Raw genomic sequence first — 20,844 nt, 5'->3', positions numbered from 1 at the left:
CATGTAAACAGTTTTACTGCAACTCGGCATCAAATATGCTAATACAATTTCAATGAGGAGACAGTTCAAGTTTAGAAAAAGTCCAGGTTTAGAAGAAGTCCAAATGAGAGGAAGTTCCAACTTTAGAGAAAGTTCAAAATAAAGGAGCTTTACTGTATTTTATTTCAACCGATTTCTAGCTTGAACAGAATGAGAAAATATTTTGCTTTTAGGCACTCCACAATTCACTAACCCGGTGTTAAATTTAAAAGCACAAGTAAAATAAAACATAAAAAAACCGTGCAACGAAAGAAATGAAGAACATCCTGCTTGATTAGAGTATAGAGACTCAACTCTTCGAAGTAGAAGATCAGACCATACTATCGCCTTCAGTGCGTTCCCATTTTTCTATGCGTTTAATATTAGATTAGTGCAAAAACAATACCGTTTTCTCACATATATTACTTTTATGTATGACTAGCATTTCAGCCCGGCGTTGCCCGGGTGTTTGGAGGTGTACGTTGAGCAAAAAAAAAAAAAAAAAGTGGTAGTAGGAAGGCAGGCTCAAACCTGTACCACGAAGAAGGAAAAGAACGAGGAAAAAATGAGACGTCTTTGCTGTTACCATCGTTTCCAGAACTCTGAATTTTTATACTAATGGGATAAATAAACTTGTTTATCGTTGGCAAAAAATGTGTCGATTCTAAAGGTTCTTATTTCGATTAATAAAGTTTATTATGAAAGGAGTTATGATCTTTTGAAGTTGAACGTAAAAAAACGACATTATTTTTGAACCAACTTAATAATTAGAAGTTGTCAAAAGTCTCTAGTGACTTTGGAATCCATTTCTGGCGACAATCGTTGATCTTCAATTTCCCAAAGTTAACTGAATTTCAATATTTAAAACTATCTCAGACCAAACATTGCCTTCAAGCAGCATTCCTCCCAAAATCCTATTTCACATTGTCTAACTGAAAAGTCGTTCTTATTTTTGGAATGAAATAGGCTTTCGAAAAAAAACCCTTTTACCAAATGTTCTGTTTCGGAAATTTTATATGACCAGGGTTAATATTGGGTTTAGATTTTATTGTATTTCCCAAAAGAGCATTACATTCATTAAATATATTTAATTGGTATAGTTTTATTTTAACGAATATTTACTTTTATTGCAATAATCTTACCTGGACATTTCACGTAACAGAGCTTGTCCATGAAGCACCCAAGGTGTCTAAACGCCACCGGTATACTCTTTTTGCAGACCTTGTCTTTACCTTGAATATATAAAAATAATAGTTAAATATTAAGTGATACATTTCTTTTACGTCATCTTTTTTTTACTGTGACTTTATCTTTAACTTGTTATTTTTTATTAAAATTATATTATAAAGAATACATTTAATGTTCGTATTATTTGAATTCATCGGACTACTGCTCTCATCTAGAGTGTGATTTTCACAACGTTTCGGTCGATGTAACCTCCGACCTTCTTAAGGTGTATCTTGTTGAACTTGGTATAATTGCGAATTACTTAAGACCTCTATCCAGTCATGCCTGACGGAACGAGAGCATGCTACCCCCCCGGTGAAGTAAATAAAGGATTCCGCTAGAAATTCCATTCAAATTCTTGAGTTGGACAGAAATATTCTCGAGTTCGACAACATACACCTGAAGAAGGTCGGAGGTTACATCGACCGAAACGTTGCTAAAATCACACTCAGGATGAGAACAGTAGTCTGATGAATCCAAATAATACGATTAACCAATCCGCATCTCAAAAATTAAAAAACATTATATGCAGACAACCCTCAGCTTGAAACTAATTGCGTATTTCACACAATACACGAAATGGACTGTACTACTTACAAATAGGCTATTAGAACCGTACAAGCTTCTTACTGCAACTTGAGAACGAAATATTTTCGTGGTTCCTACTTGTTACATTATTTTACAACATGGCGAAGAACTGGAGTAATTTTGAACAGAATTACAGACCATAAATCAGAACTAAAACCTCTGCACTGTAAATATCGAAGAAATTTAAAAGCAAGCCCATATTAACAGTCTTCTGAATGCTTAAGTAAAACAGTGTCTCATTTGATAAATAATTATAAATAAATAATTGATCTGAAAACAGAACACAAATAACTTTGTACGTTGAAGTTACTCATAAACAGTCTGTGTTCTATCTGCAGTCTGATACGATTAGTACTGGTTTGGGGAGATATTTTTTTTAAAATTCAATTTTCACACCAAACAAGGCACAATGCCATTCTGAAGTAGGGGACTACTATCGAGGACATAAGTTGCAGGGACATTATGAAGGGAGACGAGTCTGTTCACATTAAACTTGAACTTCTGCATGTCAATGCGGTTGGGAAAGCAGAATCCCAGAAGGGAGCTCCAAAGTTTAGCAGTTCCGGGGAAGAAACTATTGGAGTAGAAGGCTTTCTTACACCTAGGGATCTCTACTGTGTAGGGGTGGGATTTAGCTGCTTGTCGGCTTTGTCGGAGGTATTTACATCTAAAGGGTACAAATGCTTGTAGTTCGTCAGAGCATTCAGCATTAAAATACTTGTAGAACAGACAGAGAGATGCAACATTTCGTCGATGGGACAGAGGCTGAAGCTTAGATGACGGTTCAGGATCTATCAGGTTGGCGACTCTCTTTTGTACCCTGTCCAGGAGTGAGAGACTAGTAGCAGATGCACGAGCCCAAATATGACAACAGTACTCGATACATGGGCGAATGGTGGCCTTATAACCCTTATATTATGTCATTATGTGCATAAATTTCCAGTTCGCTATTTTTTTTTTTAAATTATCAGGAAGTTTGGGAAACTCTTTAGAAATGCTTATTGTTATTGCTTCCATCCAAATGTAAATGACTCCCGGTTTTCATGTTCGGCCAGAAATGTCAGATGTCATATATGTGAAAATTTGGAATAATTTTGAAAAGTCTGTTTGTCCATATTTTGTAAGAAATATTTTTTTCTACTGCCTTTTATTATAGCTGCTATAACAATTGCATCTTTGAAATACATTTCGACAGTATAATACCGATTTAAATAAATGGGGTGTCTATTTATATATTAATTGACACCGTACTATTTAGAATCTTCGCATAGTGTTTTTAGCTTGGCTGACATTTATACAACGTTTCAGTCGATGTAACCTCCGACCTTTTTCAAGTTTATCTTATCGAACTCGGGAATTTGGACGGAATTTCGAATGGAACTTTTTATTTACTTCACGTTTATTATCCATACATGGATAGAGGTCATGAGTAATTTTTTAATTGTACTTTTCGGTGGCCAACACAGAGAATTGAACCTTTAACCTTAAGGAGTGTATCACTTTTACAATTGATTTTTCTACGTTCTCTAATCACTGCGCCATGCGTTCCGAGTTTGACAGAAACATTTCGATAAGATACACTTGAAGAAAGTCGGAGGTTTCATCGCCCGAAACGTGAAAGTGACACCCAAGCTGAGAACAGCAGGATATTAATTGACACCGTACGTATTCACACTCAGTTTATAATTATGTCATGAATATTGATAAAATGTTTAAATTATAACATATACAAACTGCCATTAGCATATTAAGCGATGCTTTTTGTGTAAACAAATCGAGCTTAGACATTTGGACGATGTCAAATATATATACTTTCAATTTGTCTTTACATAAACAGCAGTGTGTTGCTACACAGTCATGAGCATGTTTCAAGCTTCTAGTATTTAGTAACTCGAGACCTCTTCAGGTAACAACGCTTATATTCAAAAGCGGAATTCTTAATCTGTTAAGAATTCTGTTTTTGAATATAAGCGTTGATACCTGAAGAGATCTCGAGTTATTAAATACTAGAAGACCGAAATATGCTCAGGACTGTGTAGCAACACATTACTGCTTATGTAAAGACAAATTGAAAGTGTAATTTGCTCTACTTCGGTATGGAGCAATCTTGTATTAACCTTGTTATATTTCACTGGTTACCTTACATCTGGAAAATAGCAACCTCAAATTACACACACACACACACACACACACACACACACACACACACACACACACACACACATATATATATATATATATATATATATACACTCATGAGTAAAGAAAAAAATAGGCCAAGTGTAAAAGGAGGAGGAAATCGATTTTTCAATATTTTTCCATAAATTTGTGTTAATTTTAACTGAAAATTTCTATTTTGCAGATCATAATTATTATAGCATATAATAATAAAGGGAAAAATTAATCCTAAATATGGTTGGACCGCATCTTGGAGAGGATATAAAAAACCGAATTGCAGGATTAAGGCCATCCAAAATGACTTACAAGCAGATTTTTGATATTTTAAAAAAAGAACAAGTGAAAACAGCTCTTTCTGTAATGAAGCGAATTGGTCAAAGGTTCGAAGTCGAATGCTTGGTAAAAGGGAAATCTGGATCTGGTCGCCTTAGAGCATTCACTTTGAAGGACGACCACATGCTTAAATTAACTGTTTTGAAGGATTGAAAGAAAACTTACGTTGACCATAGAAAAGAATTCAAAGCAGGGGCTGGAAATTCGCTTTCTAGATATATAATATCTAGACAAATGAAAGAAATGGGATTTTCTTCTAAAAGGTGTGCAAAGAAGTCATTTTTATCTAAGAAGAACGTTAATGATTGAAGGAGATTTTTCTCGTATTATGGCAAGAAAGATACAGACTGGTTCAGGAATGTTTTCTGGTCAGATGAATCAAGATTTTGTCTTATTATTGATGCTCCCGATGCTCCCGAATGGGGCAATCGAAGAAATGTAAAAAGATTTTCACCAAGTTGCATAAAAACGATAGTTAAACACGGGAATGAAGAGATAATGGTATGGGGGACTTTTATTGCAGCAGGAGTTGGGTAACTTATTAGATGCGAGAAGTCAATCAATGCAAAGGAATACATTCGAATATTAGAAACAGGACTGTTACTAAGTATCCAGAAGCTGGGAATATCTCAGAACATTATTTTTCAACACGATAATGCCCCTGCACACACTGCTAAAGTCACAAAAAATGATTTTCTGATAATTCAATTAATGTACTATTTTGGCCAGATCAAAACCCCGATTCAAACCCAATCGAGAATATTTGGTCCATAATATCTTGTGAATTGGATAGAAGAACTTATTCGAACATTGACAAACTGTGGAAATCTGTGCAAAGCGAATGGAATAGCATCTCCTCTTCACAGTGTTCCACTTTGGTTGAGAGCATGTCTAAAAGGATTGATCTTTAAAGAAATCCAAAGGAAATGCGATTCCATCTAAATTATGGATTATGATGTTCAATATTTAATCATTAACCATGAATTATAAAATTCAAAAGTATTGATTTAAACAATTATTGATACTTATGAATTACACATTATGAATAGATAAGTCACGAATATTTTTTAATTAAAAGTAAATATCAGTTAAGAATGAGACAATTCATAATTATGTATATATATATGTATATATATATATGTATGTATATATATGTATGTATATATATGTATGTATATATATATGCATATATATATGTATATATATGTATGTATATATATGTATGTGTATATATATGTATATATATATGTATATATATATGTATGTATATATATGTATGTATATATATATATATACACTTGTGCCCGATATTATTCATACCCCCCTTGAAAATTGAGTTTATTAGGTGTAACTTTTGTAAGAATTTATTGTTTACGTCCATATTGATACATATTCTTAATAAACCTCTTCTGATCATTTTCGTCATTTTAAAATCTCGGGATACTTTTAATAAAAGAAATATACAGCTATTTATAAAATCTGCAATGTTCAAAAATAATCATACCCCCTTATTTTTTCAGTATTAATCGAGTTTCTGACTGTTTGTTTTCTGTTTGATTCTTATTTTGAATGCTTTTATACAACCTTTGATTAATTTCATTTCGTTTTTTGCATTTTTCAGAAATTAAAATGATATCAACTGAAAACCAATAAAAGAATAAAAATTATTAGAATGGGGAAGAAAAAAGAGCTTAGTAATGATCTTAGGACTAAAATTGTGAATTCACATACGGATGGTTTAGGTTACAAGTCAATTTCCAAGAAATTTGAGGTCCCTACAGCAACAGTACAGAACATCATCAAAAAATTCCAGAGCCACCACACAACAAACAACTTGATTGGTAGAGGAAGGAAAAGGAAACTGTCTGCTAGAGCCACCAGGAATATTGTAAGAAGTGTTAATGCAAATCCAACCACCACTAATAAGGACATTTTAGAAAATCTGGAGTCTTCTGGCATAAAAATATCTAGGCAAACATTGCAAAGGACTCTGCATGAAAATGGTCTGAAAGGAAGAAGACCAAGAAGGACTCCATTGCACACCGGAAAACACCTTGCAGCACGTCTAAAGTTTGCTAGGACCCATGTGAATTCTCCAGAGTCCGTTTTCTCAAGTATTTTGTGGACTGACGAAACAAAAATTGAATTGTTTGGCCATATGGATGCTTCTTACGTTTGGAGGAAGAAAGGAGAAGCTTACAACCCAAAGAACACCATACCCACGGTGAAACATGGTGGTGGTAGCCTAATGTTTTGGGGCTCCTTTTCGGCTAGTGGTCCAGGTAGTTTGGTCAAGATAGATGGAACCATGAAGAAGGAGCAATATTTGGAGATACTCCAGAAAAACATTAGACAGGATGCGGAGAAGCTCCATTTAGGACCAAACTGGGTCCTTCAACAGGATAATGATCCAAAACATACTGCCAAAATAGTCAAGAAATGGTTTGAGGATAATCAAATTAATGTTTTGGAATGGCCTAGCCAGAGTCCCGACCTGAACCCTATCGAAAACCTCTGGCACATATTGAAAACTGAGGTTAAAAAGCGAAAACCTAGAAATTTGAGGGATTTAGAGAACTACTGCATTGAAGAATGGTAAAAAATCAGTGTTGATGCTTGTAAAAACCTTGTTGATAAATATCCCAAACGGTTACAGGCAGTTATTAAGAATAAAGGGCATGCTATTGACTATTAGTAAGAGAGGTATGAATAATTTTGAATTAGTGCCATTATTGTTTTTCTTTGTATAATTTTTCAAACTTGCATAATTTATTTATTTGTTGAGTTTAAATTAAATGCTTATGCTTGATTTATTGTTTGAAATCCCTTTAATATTGTCTACCTTCTGGTTTGAGCAATATTCTTATAGAAATCTCAAAGATCCGAGGGGTATGAATAATATCGGGCACAAGTGTATATGTATATATGTGTATGTATATATATATATGTATGTATATGTATGTATATATATGTATGTCAGGTCATGTCATATGCTACTGGTACCATGTAACCCAGTACTACCTGCCTCATGGTCGGGTCACCGGCGACTAAACTGGTTCCCCCACCAGACTTGTTTGGTGAGGAGGGCGGCTAGTCTCCCTGAAGGATTAAAAACAAGACCTTCCAAAGGGCGAATGAAGTCTTTTTCTGGGTCAACGGCCAACTAGCACTGTGTATATTTGTGTGTGTGTATATGTGTATTGGGGTGGAGAGGGCTCCCGTAAGCCGTGGTGAAGGAAACCTTTCTAGGAGAAGCAAATCTCTGATTTAAAAAACCATAAAGCGGAAGACCATTACCCACATTAAGCTGGTCTGCAGTTTAATTTGTTGCTGGCTATCTTGCTCTTGCTTGTTGCTGGATCTCAACATTTTGAACCGAGAGAGAGACTTAGCTGTCGTACAAAGCAAAGACTCTGTAACATCATATTTGTATAGATACTCCATCAGGCATTTGGGCTCATGGATTTTAAATGTGTGAGGGAGTGGTACTCGTCTGACAAGACGTTGCAATCATCACCATCATATATGTATATATATGTATGTATATATATATGTATGTATATATATATATGTATATATATGTATGTCTATATATATGTATGTATATATATATGCATATATATGTATGTATATATATGTATGTATATGTATGTATGTATATATATATGTATATATATGTGTATACATATATATATATATATGCATATATATGCATATATATATGTGTATACATATATATATGTATATATATGTATATATATATGTGTGTGTATACATATATACATATATATATATATATATATAAAAAGTTATGTACAGTTTATTAAAAAGAGAATTAAAGGAATTAGAGAATGAAACAAATGAACAATTTTCAGAATTATTGCATAAATTGTTCTATGCAATAGTATTAGATTGATATATAATAAAATTAATTATTTCTTAAATAGCTTTATCTGCTAGATACCAAATTTTATTGAAATTCATCAAAGACGGATTTACACAGAATATTATGATATGCTACATACAACATTTAAAGTTGCTTTAAATACTGAAGTCGAATTATTTTAAGTTATTTAAAATTATTATCCTGAAATCCAATGTCTGTAGGAATAGAAAATTCAAAAGTGTTAATTTTCACGTACCTGAATGGCTTGTAAACGATGCCAAACTTTCATCTGAAAATAAATAATTATGTATATATTACTTGTCATAGTTATATTTTATGTTATTTGTGCACATAATCAATATATATATATATATATATATATATATATATATATATATATAGAGAGAGAGAGAGAGAGATGAAAACATTTTGAAAACATATATTCATATATATATATATATATATATATATATATATATATATATATATATATATATATATATATGTATGTATATATATACATACACACACACACACACATATATATATATATATATATATATATATATATATATATATATATATATATATATATATATATATATATATATATCGCTTTCACTTCCACTTCCGGCTTGGATTAAAACATAAACTGATTCTAATTTGCTAAAAATCAAATCCAATAATAAATTAACAAATAAAATAAAAAATAAATTTTAAAAAATAAGAGTAAATAACACTAAATTGTGTTGATAATGGGTACAGTAAAATTATACATCAGCACTCACGAATAACACAATGATTAGTATACCGAACTAATTCACAATTTCATACTTCAGCTTGACAGCTCAACTACCTACCCATTTCTGGTTCCGTTTTCTACGATATTTTCCGTGTTATAACAATTTTGGCCCCTTTCTTTTTGAAAATTTCTATTTTATATTTTTGAAATATCAAAGACTTCCACCACTCTGGTTATATCAAGCAATAAATCAATTTTACTGACTTGCATTTCTGATTACTCTGGAAAATTAATGGATATATGATGGCATAAATAATAAACTCTACAAAACCCTCTTTCGTTTGTCCATTTCTGTCTATATGTAATGTTATTTTAACACCAGATTTCCTGCATTGCTATAGCCTTTTTATACTCCTCCACATTTATTTTCAAGCAATGCCTAAAGATAACTACCTTTCCCTCTTATATATATATATAGCATAAGTCTGAAGAATCCTAGAGTGGATGAAACGCGGAATATTCAGTGTAGCTTAAACGTCATATATATTTTATAACTTACTAACTAGCTCTACCTACGTATTGAGCACTGTTGAAGTAAATACTTAATGTTTATGCATAAATTTGTACTTTCGTATATTAATTTTATGTGAGTAAATGAAGTAGTTATATATATCTATATATATAATACTTTTGCAAGCAAAATCCGATCCCGCATTTTGCTAATTCCTACCTGTTATGAGAAGGAAAGTATTTCTTCGAAACTCCGCGGATTAAGGACTATCTACTTGTTTTGTGCTTCCTTTTTTAAAATTAGATATGTTTTAACTCTTTTTCAAAGTGTTTTTTTAACATGTTTTGTTAAATACTTGCTCATATATATATATATATATATATATATATATATATATATATATATATATATATATATATATATATATATATATATATAGGCATACATTTCTTTAGTAAGCATATTAAACATCCTCGTAAATAACGCAATGGAGCTTGAAAAAAAACCATAAATATTTCTGAAAATTATGTTAAAATTAAAAGCATTATAAAAATCTATATTATACTTAACAATCGTTGAAATCTCCCACTGATTTTCGAGCATCAGGTTCTGTCGTGAGTTCCAGTCTTCACGGTAGATGTTTCCATTTGAAATGGCTTGCAAGGCCCATGCAGTGTTGACAGCAGAGGGTAAGGTGGACAGGATCATTCACAGTGCCCTCTTCTTTGTCTCTTGCCTCTTCATTCTCCCTCCTCTTTTCCTCGGAGTCCATGATACCGATATATATTGTTCTACATCATTTGGTCCCTGGCAGTTTTTCTCATGAGGAGATGCTGATGTTGGTGAGTGTCAGGGTTAGGGTTTAGCTGGTCCTTTTAGCGCATTTTAGGTTCTCTTTGTAGTCTGATCCGGATGGCCAGCTCGCCATGTAGAATTTTCTTAGGAAGCCTGGAAGGATCCATCCTGTGGACGTGTCCTGCCCAGCGGAGGTGATAGCGGTGGATGATGATGGTCTTGACGCTACTCACCGAAGCTCTGTCCAGCACTTCTGTGTTGGTGGAGTAGCTCTCCTAAGAGATGTATATTTGCCTTAGTTTCAGTTGCTGGAGTCGTTCTAGTATTTGTACTTCGTTACTATATGGGGGCCATGTTTCACAAACGTATAAGAACGTCTCCGAAACAGTAAATATAATAATAAGTTGGTTTTCGGGCCAGGGCTGTAAGTGTAGTATCTGTTATGATGCTGCACATTCATGTTAACATAACGAATACATATGTATAAAGAAAATACACACACACACACACACACACACACACACACACACACACACACGAGTGTTAAAGAACAGCCGCCTGTTCTTGTAAGTGAGTAAATATGAGATGAGATAGCCGAGGATTCGAACTTGCGAAGCTAGATTTGGAATTGAGAATTCCGATCATAAGTTAAAATAATTAATACAGAATGTTATTGAAAATGGAATGTAGAATTACCATTGTTTAGTTCACATAAAATAGTTTGATATCTGTTTATTGAAAAAGGAATGTAATGATGTAATTTTTTTTCTGTTAAGAAATGAAATAAAAATAAGGAATTTAAAAACGGACAATGGAAAATGTTTGTAAAGTGGGTTAATCAAAAATTAGGTTAGAGAGGCTTTGTAGAAACGTGAGGCGTGTCAGGCCACGTGTCTGATATGCACCTGTTGGTCATGCAATGACGTCATGAGTTTTCAATATAGTTGGAGCTTGGCAAAGGGTAAGAAGTCAGTCAGTTAGAGGAGAAGAGAGGAGTCAGAGAAAGAGCTGAATTGGAACCTTGGAAGCGAAGGGGAGAAAGAAAGGACCATGTAGAAACTTGAATTCCTTGATGCAAAGCCATTGACCGGTCGAAAATGGAATAAACGAACATCATCATAATTTTGTATCTGCGTCTTCGTGTTATGTTATTCAACAACAGAAAGGTATTGTGAATTTATATTATAAGAACTTTGTGAAAATCCTCATCTCAAAAATAGGTAAAGAAATATATGTGTCAGTGTTATAGAAACACTCCCATTCACACTATCTCCTCTAACTATCAGTCTATCTATCTATATATCAAATCTCCTGTTATTGTGTATTACATGCCGTCGGCTCTCCTGTATTAACATGTACTCTGTATCTTTATATATACAAACCTGCCCCTCTCTTTATATATACGCGATATATCTGCACACTAACACGAACAACAAATACATACGTCATCCCTTCTGAAAATAACACCCAGTATGCAACACAAGCACATACAAATACTCAAAGCAAAAACACACGCACGCAAGAAAAACAAAACAAAAGCAAACACACACGCACATGTATGTGTATAAACAACACACGCTTGTCCAAGTTTACGCGACTTGATAATTTTATGGCACACACACACACACATACACACACGCATACACACACACGAATACACTCGCATACACACACGTATACAAACACAGACGCACTCAAGCAAACAAAAACAAACACACAAACGCACGTGTATGTATGTAAATACAAGCATACGCTTGCGGAAGTCTATATGGTTTATTAGTTTAATGGCACACACACACACACACACACACACACGCAGTAACGTTTTTTAATGTGTAAATACATGTGTAATGTGTTGTCGGTGTGTTTAATGCGATAAGTAATAAGCCAGAAGGTTTTCTTTCGTATGTATGTAATCGGAAGAGACCATATTGAAATGCAAGTGAGCGTTCGGTTTTGAGGCTGATGTCGTTAATCTAGAATGTAGAAATGCTTAGAGTTCAGCCAATCGAAATCCAGTGTATACGGAAAGGGAGACATCATTAATTCTGTAGACGAAAAGTGTAAGCGTATGTGATGCGTATGAATTCAGTATCCAGTTAATGTCGGCGTAGGCACAGGAAAGTAAGAAATAGAATAAATTCATGCGGTGAAGAATGAGGTCGTAAGATGACTTATGGAATAGGGGATAAAATTGGAATTACTTCCTCTGTAGGTTATGACGATGATGATGATGTCGTTCCTAGGAATAAATGTAATGTTTTAATATTATAAATTATTGTGTCTAAAATGTCGTTCTATAGTTAAATAAGTAAATGTGTATGTGCCATCGGTTGTTGTAAACCTACGGTATTTTGGTCCAGAGGGGGGGGGGACTGCGTCTCTCTTATTATATATAGGGATATACTAGCAGGTTGAGGCGTCCGGCTTTGCCCGGTCGTAAAATACGCTTTAATATGATATTTAATTTGTCCAGATTTCATATATATCATTATAGAGTCACGATTTCAAAAGTAGCAAAACAAATGTATTTGAGTGCCATCAGCTAGAAGCGAAACCGGAAGTAAAACTGTAGCATACAAAGCTGGTGACTTTACCACTGTACTAATATATGAACTGATTAAAAATTAAAAATAAACTAAGATAAATGTACAAAATGTATAACGATTTTTTTTTCAATTTTGACTCATTTTTGACCCCTTAAAAACTATTTTAACTGGTTAAAGACCCATAAAAATATAACCCATAAAAAATCCAATCATTTGAGGCCCTTGGCGCCGCTCTGCGACTTTTAGTTCCAGATGAGATAGCGTTTAAAAATATGGAGACAGACAGACAAACAGACAGATAGAAAGACAGCCTTTTATATATTAGATTATCCAAGAATCCATATGCTTCTGAACTTTTGGAATTGTGATATATTAGCTTTATTATTTGGATACTTGGATACTCAGTGGATACTTTGGACTGAGTAGAAGTTCTATGTGATTTGCAATTGTATGTTGAGTTTCGCCCGCAAAATTTCGACTTACTTAGGCCTTCTGCCCAGTAATGCCTGACGGAACGAGAGCATACTACTCCTGTGGATTTAATAAAGTGTTTCATCTGAAATTCCGTGCAGATTCCCGAGTCTCGACGGAAAGATTCCTGGGTTCAACAAGATACACCTGAGAAAGGTTTGAGGTTACATCGACCGAAACGTTGTGAAAATGACACTCAAAATGAGAACAGTAGAGGGTTCCAAAAAATATGAACTCATATATAGTTTGTAAAAACAACCTTGTTTAAAAGTAGCAAAATATGTGTATATTTATATTTCAAATCGGTGTTTTGCTCAATAAAACGTGATACATTTGTGCAATAAAATCAATACTTGAAACTGACATGACTTATAAAATGACTAGCTGGGTAGGGCGCCCGATCTTGCCAGTCGTAAAATACGCTTAAATATATTTTAATTCATGCAGATTTCGTATTTATTATTTCAAAGCCGATTCTCTATTGAATATTATATATACAGTACTAATTTCAAAAGTTAAAAAAAAAAATGACTTGGCTACCATCAGCTAGAATCGAAACCAAAACATTTTACGCCCCAGCCGTGTTCCCTACCCTTTGAGATAACCCGACAGAAAGATAAGAAAGATTTAAACCCAATTCTAGCTATGATTGAATTTTCGTATGAGTAAAACTAATAAAAAATATGTCGATAAGTTAGAATAAACATTTTGCATTTAAACTTGCTGGCATATTACTATACCCGTTATTCATCCATCTAAACAAAGATTTTACTCGTTATAAACGATGTTTGGCGTACGATTACTATTTCCTGTTGATTTCAGTGATATGTGCCAAGTAGTTTAAGAGTTTAACGGTTAAACACATACATACACAGATCTTCAGTTTTATATATATATAGATTACAACGTTTATATCGTTATGCTGATTTTGATAAGTCAGAAGACTTCTAACAGTTATAATCGGGATTCGGTTCTGGGGGTTCGGGAAGGAGTTAGTCACTCGCTCGACAACAGCACGTTTCTGCCCTCTTCTTTTCCAATCGACCACACCTGGCCTCTCGCCACCAATGTCACACCGCACACTCTGAACGTCAGCAACACAAAATACTTTAAGAGAAAATGTTCACGACTCTTCTCTTTTTGTGCCTTCCAGGGAATTTTCCCCAGCTTTTATATCCTCCTATCTAGAAAAAAAGGAGGAAAAAATAGTTTCTCCCATCATGCCCTGCCTTCCCAAGATGACCTTCGTATATATAAATGAGCTAGCCATCCTTTCCTTCTTCTTTTCCAAAGAGCGATGCAGATACGCCCGGTACGTCTCCCTCCCCCTTTCGCATATACCCCACAAGACTAAATATAACTTTATATTCAAACTTCTCTTTTTCTATATTCAAGTGTCCTGCATTAATTGTACTTATATTTCATAGAATATTAAGGGAATCGAAAATAAAAATAAAAATTATCTCCCCTTATATAAATTTTTAATAAAACAATTGACTAATTGATTGTAGAATGTAACATCTTACCAAAAAAAGATGGAATGTTCTCCATGTTGTCGTGAAGAAAATAGCCCATGCAGCCTAAAAAATCAAAATACATAGATATATTTTGTTTGCAAAATTATAATTAATAAAGCATATATACTCGGTTGATGACAATTTTCTTACGATAATAAAGATTCTAAGATTAAATATACATTCAGTTCTACGTTAAGGAAAGACTATAAATAAATCATACCCATCCATCATGCTACGTACCTAGAAGAACAGTGATATGGAAAGAAGAGGAAGAAAGTAGCAATCCCAGTTAAGAAGAAGAAGAAGAAGAAGAAGAAGAAGATTACTAAATACAAAGGTTTTATGTATAACACAAAAAGAAACAGGAATCTTATGAAGAAATTCATCATTCCAGCAATCATAGGATCAACGGGTTCATGAAATAGAATTTCAAAAATACCGGAAACATAGACCCGGGGTAAATAAATGAAAAAGAGATGCAAACAATTGTGTTGAAGAGGATGGTTAGAATCCCCAAAAGATCTCTCGCTTAGAGTTTCTAAATTAGAGAATTAATCCTTGATATCCAGTAAGATGCTCTATCCCATATCATAACAAAAATATTAAAAGATTAAAAGATTAAAGATGTATTACATAAATATCGGATAATAATTCGTGAGAAAAAACAGACTTTCATTATAAAATGACACTTTTTCTCATTGTAAATTTTCTCATTAAACTAGATTTCATTATAAAAAGTACTTTTTCCATTGTACATTTTATCATGTAAATATATTTCATTATAAAAAGATACTTTTTCTCATTGTACATTTTAGAATGTAAATAGATTTTATTATACAAATATATATTTTTTATTGTACATTTTATAATGTAAATAGATTTTATGATAAAAATACTTTTTCTCCTTGTACATTTTATCATGTAAATAGATTTTATAATAAGATACTTTTTCTCGTAGTACATTTTATAATGTAAATACATTTTATTATGAAAGGATAGGTTTTTCATTGTACATTTTATCATGTAAATAGATTTCATTATAATAAGATACTTTTTATCGTAGTACATTTTATAATGTAAATAGATTTTATTATAAAAAAGATACTTTTTCTGATAGTACATTTTATAATGTAAATAGATTTTATCATAAAATATACTTTTTTATCATATTAGATTTTATAATATTAAAACATTTTATTATAAAAATATACTTTTTTTTATCCTAGTACGATTTTTATATCAATATATATATATGATAGAAAGATAATTTTTATTATAGTATATTTTATAATGAAACTATGTTTTATCATATAAAAATAAATTTTATAATAGTATATTTTATAATGAAAATAAATCTAATTATAAAAAGATACTTTTTCTCATAGTACTTTTTTATGTAAATAGATTTTATTATAAAAAGATGCTTTATCTCATAGTATATTTTATAATGAAAATACATTATATCATAAAAAATAATTAATGTAGTCGCTTGAATCTTCCTTAGTAATGATTTGATAAAATCAATTGAAAAACTGGTTTTGATCTAATTATTACAATTTGGTAAAAAGAACCTTGCACTTAAATCATTCATTCATAATTTTTGCTAGAGATCGACATCATTTTTCTTTTTCATAAAGTTGAAGACTGGAACAAATAAAATATGATTTTATGAATTGATTTAGATTATAAAAATGTAACTTATTAACTTTTGAATTTCCTTCAATATAAAATGCTAACAAATGAATTGGAAATAAAATATAAAAATACTCGTAAAACCGACTATAATTTTGAATTTTGAATATTTTAATATTTTTAAATTGCTTGGGTGGTCTTTTTGGTGAAGTTTAATTTTTTTTTTAATTTTTTATTTTTATTGTATTTTTTTTTTTTAGGGACCTGAATTTGTTAACTAACCTGTACATGAGTTCTTTGAAATCGAACTTTTGCTCCTGAAGCGTGTTTGCACAAGCACCATTTATTATTTTATTTTAATGAACAGTTTAAAGCATTTTTTTTTAAATGTCTTTACCTTAATCTTATTTGCGATGATTCCCCTTAATAGTAATAATAGTAAAAAATAGCAATAATAATAATAATAATAATAATAATAATAATAATAATAATAATAATAATAATCGGCTATAGGGATAACGCAGAATAATTTGCAAAGGTTATCGAAAGAGGTGGTGAGTACTGGAAATCTGTTGTCATTTAGTCTCCAGAGAAGACCACAGGTTATTCTCAAAGAGAAATTTTCGATGTTAACCTGTGAGAAAACTTCTAGTGATTTGATGATTATTATAATAATAGTAATAATAATAGTAATAATAATAGTAATAATAATAACTAGCGGACCTGTGGAAATTCAACAAGGGACTCATTCATACGTAATATATTGATGTTGGCATTCTGTAGATGTTCAGCGGTTAGACGTTAATCTCCAGATTAATCCCGGCTTCAAACCAGAAGCTTCAAAGATCAAGGGTTTTCCTAAGGATGTTGGTGGTACCTATAATTGCAGAGATTTGAAGGCCGCCTAAAACATCGGGGATTTGTAGTTTTTTCAATTGTCCTTCCAGACGACTTGATACTACTCCTAGTGTACCAACTACGACCGGGATTATTTGTGTTTTAACCCCGTGTATACGCCTTATCTTCAAGGCCAATGGAGCATAATTGCTCCACTTCTCATTCTCCTTCTCTCTCACATTCCTGTCTGAGAAGTGTCCAATCTGCCAGTTTTTTTAGACCTTGTCAATGACGACCAAATCCGGACGATTATGTTCCAATTGTTTAGTCGTTATGACACTTCTGTCCTACCTTGCCATCCTCCTCCTCCTTCTCCTCCTCCTCCTACTACTACTAATAATAATACACCCAGAAGAAGAAGTAGAAATAGAATCGAAAGGAACTTGGATGGCTACTCACCTGACAAGCTGATGAATATCAAACAAGAAACAATAGTTGCTTTCTTCATGGTTGCAAATCAGATGAAAATCTGCAAAACAAATTCTTTCTCAACTATTTAAAGGCAATGCAACACAATTATTCATCCTCTTTCTTTCCCCCATCAATTTAATGCGTCATTTATTTTTTGTCCCCCCCCAATTTGCTTTTCAACAATTGTTGTCACGGACAGAATACTAATTCTGTGTAAAAAGTTGTCACGAGAAATGATTGAAAGTTTGTCAGCTTTATCTTCGTTTCGTTTCTGATCTTTATGCGTGACCATTGCAATATTTATTTAAGAATCTGTCTATACTCATTTATTAAACAAGAGACAATTCCCCTCCACGCCATTTCCTCACACTTATGAAGGGACGATTCCAATATTTTTCCCGATTCCGCATTAAATTCCCAATTCTGATACAATAACCGATTCCGATTCTTATAAATCTCTAAATATTTAACTATAGAGCTGTGATTTTTTTCCAGATTACCGTAAAAGCACATGGTGGAGTAAGTTCATTGCTTACTGCCTAAGGCGCCGCTACCGGAGAATGCCGACGGGGTTACTCAGGCAATTTTTACAATTGCAGGAGTGCCTCTCCTTTAGGGGAGCCGAGATTCGGCCCTACACCTGTCGGACTGAGGTACACCGCTTGGGTACTTCCTAGGAAGTCTACCCTCCCAGGCCTTGCCACCGGGCTTTCCGGTGGGGCAAGTTAATTGCTTGCCGCCTGAGGTGCCCCTACCGGGAATGCCGACGGGAGTGCCCAGGCAATTTTTGATGAGGCAAGAGTGGCCCTCCTTTAGGGAAGCTTGCTTATTTCCACCATCCGACCTTGTGTCACATTTTGGTGTGGTGGACACCAAATAAATAACTACCCCCATTGGGAGTCAAAAACATTTTACCCCCCCCCTTTTTTTGATATAATGGAAAAATCCTTTCGGATTCAATTTTGGTTTGACTTGCGAAAAGGAAAGAAAAATAAATCAATAAATAAAAATAAGAATAAACAAATAAATGAACAAATAAAAATAAACCAATAAGATAATTGTTTTATTTTTCTGATTTTGGGGGAATTTGTCTTTATTCTCATTGGTTAATTTGGTTAGTAAGGTAGAAATGGTCGCAGTTTAACGTCGTGCCTGGGACAATTTACAATTTTTTTTTTTTTTTTTTGTGATTTTGACTGTTCATGCTTCTCTTTTTGGGTTTCTGAAAAGAGATTTATTCATAATTAGATTCCAAAAAGTTCGGTTATAAAATGTCTTAATTTTATTATTTTTATAGGGTTAGTAAAAATGTCGGCTATATTATTTTCAGACATCACATAAGTAAGAGTAATAGATTTTTTTACTTATTTCATCCCTTATAAAATGATATCTGATATCAATATGCTTCGACCTTTGATGAATCATAGAATTATTTGCTAATAAGATACTGCTCTGATTATCATAATGAATTACTATAGTTTTTTTTTTACTTAGATCTGGTTTTAAAATAGATTTTAGAAGGTTGTTCAGAAAAATTGCCTCCAGCGCGAAATGAGTAAGAGCCATATATTCTGCTTCACAAGTAGAAAGGGCAACAATTTGTTGCTTTTTAGTTTTCCAAGAGATTATAGGTCCAGTCTTTGACAGTCTAAAACAAAACCCCTTTATACTTTTTCTATCCTCAGAGTCACCCCAATCTAAATCTGAAAATCCTTCTAAATTTAGAGGATATGTAGACTTTTTAAATCTTAAAGATTGTTCCTTGGATCCTTTTAGGTAACGAAGGATTTGTTTTGCACGATTAAGGTCCTTAATTGTCGGTTTCGATAAGTTTTGAGATAGCTTTGTTACAGTGTAACATATGTCAGACCTAGTTGCGGTCATCAAGTAGACCAGGCTCCCTACCATTTCCCTGTATATTCGATTATCTATGGATTTTGTTTCGGTCCCTATATTTTTATTCATGTCCATTTCGACGAGAGTTGACGCGGCTTGCAATCTTGCATTCCGAACTTGAGCAGAATTTTTTCAATATATCGTGATTGGTTCATAGTTATAGTTTCATTTTCACAGGTAAATTTTATACCGAGGAACCATGACAGTCGTCCACGATCAGCCATTTATATATTTTTTTATTTTATTCATTTTTAACATCTTTTCAAGTGTTGTCACAGTTTGAGGCGAGTAATATATCGTCAACCCCCCAAAAAACAAAATCAACAATTTATTACCTACATTTTTGGTATACATGCACGCGTCTACTATTAAATAATTATGGAGTGTTAAATTCCAATTGTGTGCACTTTGTTTTAGTCTATATAAAGGTTTATTTAATTTCCACGCCCAATTTTTATTTTTCATTTTAAATTCCTTATTGGGTATCGACGTGTCTGCTTAATATTTTCGTCAAAAGTTCTGCTGTAAATGTCGTCGTTATTAATATTTCATTGTGATCGATTAAGATGCTAGGTAATATTTCACGTTTTTCATCCACTGGATCGCCATTTTTTAAATTTAATGTATCATTGAATTTTACACATCTAACCCTTTTTTATGGCATTTTGGGTTGGAAAGTAGATTAAATATGCCGGACTATTGTTATCGTAACCTACGAAAATACCTTTTTTGCTTTTAGTATTTAGTTTACTGGTGTTTTCTATAAATGCAAAACAATCAGAACCAAATAGATGCATTCTGTTCATTTTAGGTTTTACACCGTAAAACGCTTCATACGGCGTTTTTCCTAGCCTATTATTCAACGATTTATTTCTGATATATGCTGCTGCCATAAAAGCGTACGTCCATAAACTATGCGTTATTTCGATTCGATAAGTAGGCATCTTGTCATCTCAAAAACGGTTCGCCATGCCCTTCAGCGGTGCCATTTTGGAAGGGGGGATATGGCGCAGATTTCTCGTGTTTAATACGGTGGTTAATTAATAGAAGTTCAAAGTCTTTACTAGTAAATTCAGTCCCATTGTCTGAGCGAATACATTTTACTGAACCGTAGGGGCAATATCAGCTAACTATTTCTTAGTGGCGAGGATAGTATCGAATTTGTTTTTTTAGAAAATAAAGCATATTAAACC

At 32.9% G+C, this 20,844-nt stretch overlaps 2 protein-coding genes across 4 annotated transcripts in view; one reads left to right on the top strand and one right to left on the bottom strand.

The window, feature by feature from the left end:
- Positions 1-17,978, bottom strand: part of LOC145276553 (uncharacterized) — a 62,715-nt gene extending 44,737 nt beyond the window's left edge. The window contains exons 1-4 of one of the 2 annotated variants that reach the window (XM_080127749.1): positions 17,744-17,978; positions 14,825-14,878; positions 8,487-8,519; positions 1,161-1,250 (exon numbers count right to left, since the gene is read on the bottom strand). In XM_080127749.1, the coding sequence (XP_079983875.1) occupies positions 1,161-1,250; positions 8,487-8,519; positions 14,825-14,878; positions 17,744-17,792 (226 nt within the window). In that variant the 5' untranslated portion in view covers positions 17,793-17,978. The remainder of the gene's footprint in view (positions 1-1,160; positions 1,251-8,486; positions 8,520-14,824; positions 14,879-17,743) is intronic. The other variant, XM_080127756.1, reaches the window with a different exon arrangement.
- Positions 11,216-20,844, top strand: part of LOC145276566 (uncharacterized) — a 51,027-nt gene continuing 41,398 nt past the window's right edge. Inside the window, exon 1 of one of the 2 annotated variants that reach the window (XM_080127763.1) lies at positions 11,216-11,444. The gene's annotated coding sequence lies outside the window, so the exon portion shown is untranslated. The remainder of the gene's footprint in view (positions 11,445-20,844) is intronic. The other variant, XR_013867957.1, reaches the window with a different exon arrangement.

Source organism: Euprymna scolopes, chromosome 1, assembly GCF_053919585.1.
Source record: "Euprymna scolopes isolate OS-2025 chromosome 1, ASM5391958v1, whole genome shotgun sequence".
NCBI classification, from domain to species: domain Eukaryota; kingdom Metazoa; phylum Mollusca; class Cephalopoda; order Sepiida; family Sepiolidae; genus Euprymna; species Euprymna scolopes.
This window is presented reverse-complemented; position numbering and strand designations above follow the sequence as displayed.